This window comes from Lathyrus oleraceus, chromosome 1 (assembly GCF_024323335.1).
Source record: "Lathyrus oleraceus cultivar Zhongwan6 chromosome 1, CAAS_Psat_ZW6_1.0, whole genome shotgun sequence".
NCBI lineage: Eukaryota > Viridiplantae > Streptophyta > Magnoliopsida > Fabales > Fabaceae > Lathyrus > Lathyrus oleraceus.
The window spans coordinates 101,176,486-101,180,049 of NC_066579.1; the positions used below are offsets into that span (position 1 = coordinate 101,176,486).

General features: G+C 33.8%; 1 protein-coding gene across 1 annotated transcript; it reads right to left on the minus strand.

Annotated features, from left to right (window-relative positions):
* Positions 1-211: 211 nt before the first annotated feature.
* LOC127119465 (universal stress protein A-like protein) lies at positions 212-2,709 on the minus strand. Its single transcript, XM_051049703.1, has 4 exons — positions 2,424-2,709; positions 1,521-1,642; positions 994-1,112; positions 212-608 (listed from the first exon to the last, which is right to left on the minus strand). The coding sequence occupies exons 1-4, from the start codon at positions 2,599-2,601 to the stop codon at positions 500-502; spliced, it is 528 nt and encodes a 175-aa protein (XP_050905660.1). The 5' UTR covers positions 2,602-2,709; the 3' UTR covers positions 212-499.
* Positions 2,710-3,564: the final 855 nt, after the last annotated feature.

A 3,564-nucleotide genomic window follows, 5' to 3' on the forward strand; every position in this document is an offset into this window, starting at 1 on the left:
TGTTAATCTTTAGATGTCTATTTTTACCAATTGTAATCTTCTAAAGAATTCAAATGAAAGCATGAAATAAAAGTAAGATATCTTTCTCAAAACTAAGTATGAAGCTATCACTCCTATCATGAAATTAGCTTTGGTTAGAACATGCCATATCACTTCGATCATGAAGTTAGCTTTGGTTAGAAAGCACCATCATAATGGTGTAAACATGATCTACATCTACAAATTTAACATAAATAATGGAAAAATATCACAATTGTATTACAAGCAATACAGAATACAAACCACACAAACAGATAGCTTTGTACATTCAAAGAAATCAACAAATGCAGAAAGATACAGATAAAGCAGAGAGGGAACAAGGGCAAGCAAGCTCAATAAACTTTGAGATCATGCTCATGTTCCTACCCTGAACAATTCCATAGTTCATACACTACTGAATTATGTCCAATATTTGTTTTTTGATTTTTCAACTCCACCAACATAGGTAATCTACAAAATACTAGTCATCAACAGGGTCCCTTGGAGTTTCATCTGCACTGCGTTTGATAGTCATGACAGGGCATTCAGCATGCTTCCAACAAAATTCACTAACAGTGCCAACAAAAACCCTGCAAACATGATAACTCAAAACTGTTATTGACCGTAAGTAAGTTACTCGTCGAACTGGTGAACTGATTGAACCAATTGAATCGGTGATTCACTAGTTGAACAAATTGAGCCAATATATATTCAAAACTTCAAGAAAGTCATCACATGTAGGTTTCATACACATTTTTCTTTTTCAATTGTATCATACTTCAATAGACATTCACAACTTTATTTATAAACATCATCATTGCTCTAATATAACACATCATTTATAACAGTTAGCTATGTCAATTAAATCCTAGTAACATACTTCAGAGTAATAAATTGACCAGAAGCTACGATGCACTCTTGAAATTTCATAAGAAATTGGACAATTCATAATGGAAAAAGAGACCGAGCACATACTTTTGGAAAGGTCCAAGACCTCTGCTTCCCACAACTAGTAAATCTGGACGTAGCCGTTTCACCTCATTCAATATCACATCTTTGGGGTCGCCCTGCCTAATCCATGCTTGACAGGACACCTACAAACATATAAGTATTTAGCTTGTCGGCAGGCATATTATAAATGTTTACGAAGGATTTAGATTCACTACAGTCATGTCATGTGGTCTAGCGGTCATAAATCTCAGTACATCAGATGAAGATCAAACAAGTCATATTCCTTGACAGCCAATAATACGAGTTGTCCAATATTCACCCAACAGTCAATGATTCTTGACAGTAAAGAATCTGTCTGTTTATGAAGAAGTTAAACAACAGCTTCTAAAAAAATTAAGATACAATAGCTAATTTCAACTTCTATGAGAAATTCTTGTTTAAAAACCTTAGTTTTTACAAGATTCTTTAAATATTTCTTTTATCATAAGTGCTTATGGAGAAGTTTATCCAAACAATTTCTAAAATCACAAGTAGAGCAGAAAAAATATTACCCCAATTTCATTACACCTATTGACAAAGTATTCCAGCAGATGAGTCCCTCTAACCCTTTCTTTCTCTTTCATGTTCTTAAAGTCTTCATTAGATGCATAGATACTATCCACGTCCTCGTAACCTACAAGAAACAAAACACATGTCCTTTATTTTGCTTTATAAAAAGTAAATATATGCCTCACTGGATTACATTCATGTTCAAAACAAAGGGTCAGATCACAGAAACAAGAAGGAAAATGCAAAATAAAGAAAGATACTTTCCCTCAGCAGGCTATCAAAGCTAGAGCTGATAAATTCTTCATCACCGGAAATGTTGATATTGGTAACATTAAAGACCAAATACCATAGGGATGCAATATGGTGAACAACTTAAGATGTATTTTAGTGAACAACTTAGTTAAGCACTTATAATATAAGTGTTGTCCATGGTGGTCCATGACAGAGAGCAAAAATACAGCCATACCCGCTACTTAGTGACGTCACCATAGCAGATTATGGCGGAAAAACCCACAATGTCGGCCAATATTTATCATTGCGGCGAGCACAAAAATCACCACTGATATCCATCATAGGTTAGGTTATACTTGGATAAATAGTTTAGTTAAGCGCTTATCTTTTGAGTACTTATGAATAAGCTATTTCATACAAACTATAATGTTTTCATAGGTTATCCTAGAGAACTTATTGCAATAACTCGAAAACAACTTATAGACATATCATAAGCTATTTCTATAAATTTTCCTAACCACTCACATAAGGTTTTTTTATCTCCTTAGATAAGCTCAAATGATCAACAGAAGTTACATACAATAAATTAATTCGAACAGAAATCAAGAATTGAAATTAAAGAACTGAACCACAAAAAAAATCAATTGGTAAAGAGAAAAAGGAACAAAACCAACCATCTTCATCAGGAACTTGAACATGAAGAAAAAGAAGATTGAAAGAAGAAACATTGCTCCGAACAATCTTCTTGATCGTCCATTCGAAAGCACCTTTGCTACTGATCGAAGGATGTGGATAACCCTTCAAGCTTGACTCGTTCACTCCGATCATAATCCGAGTCACCTCTTCTCCCATTTTTCCACTGAGTCAACTCGTTCTCTTTCGCAACGATTTTTATATTTTTGGGATAAGTTTTTTTTTTTTTAATAAATCTATTGCGTATTTATAATAACAAGACTTTAAAAATTCGAATTCTCAACGATTTTGTTAGTGTGACGGGACCGCGAAATGAGGTGTCGTTTTGTATTAAAGTGGGGACCTCATCTATGTCACAAAAATGTCTAAACGACACTTGATCAACCACGTGCGTTTCTCTTAGAAGAAAAAGAAACATGTAAAAACTCTTGTCTTGTTTTATGATTCGGACTTGGGACAAGTGTAAAGGGACTATGCTCCAAAATTAGTTATATAATCCATTATCTAATTCTTTTAATAACAAGGAGAAACATGATAGAGCGAGAGATAGATCTACGTATGTTCAAGAAGGAGGAGAGTACATGGATCGGGAAGTGATTGTGACGATAAGATCAAAATGATCGAGGATGGGATAAAAACTTGTTATGTCAATAACCTTCGAGAAGAGATAAGCGAAAGAGAAATGAAAAAAGCTATTAAACGTTGAGAAAAGGTTATCGATGTTTACATAGCAAGGAAAATGAATAGTGTGGGACAAATTTTTGGCTTAATTAAATATGCTGACATAAAAATCCAAAAATTCAAATTGCCTTGAGGAATAATTGGGTGTTTGGTTTGGATCCTATAAGCTATGGGTTAACATTTATATGTTCTCGATGCATAACAGGAAATTGAGTGTTTATAATCTCAGCAAAAGAATGAAGAGAAGGTCAAAATTAACCAACAACATGACAAAGTTATCAACTTGACGAGGATCAAAACAGGTTTGATGGGCAGAATTTTATAAGAGAAGAAAAGACATATGCAAAAGCAACAATGAATAAGAGAGAAGAATAAATCAATACTAAGATGAAGGTGTGGAGACCAAAATCAAAAGAAGGAAATAAAAAAGAAGAAGTTAGG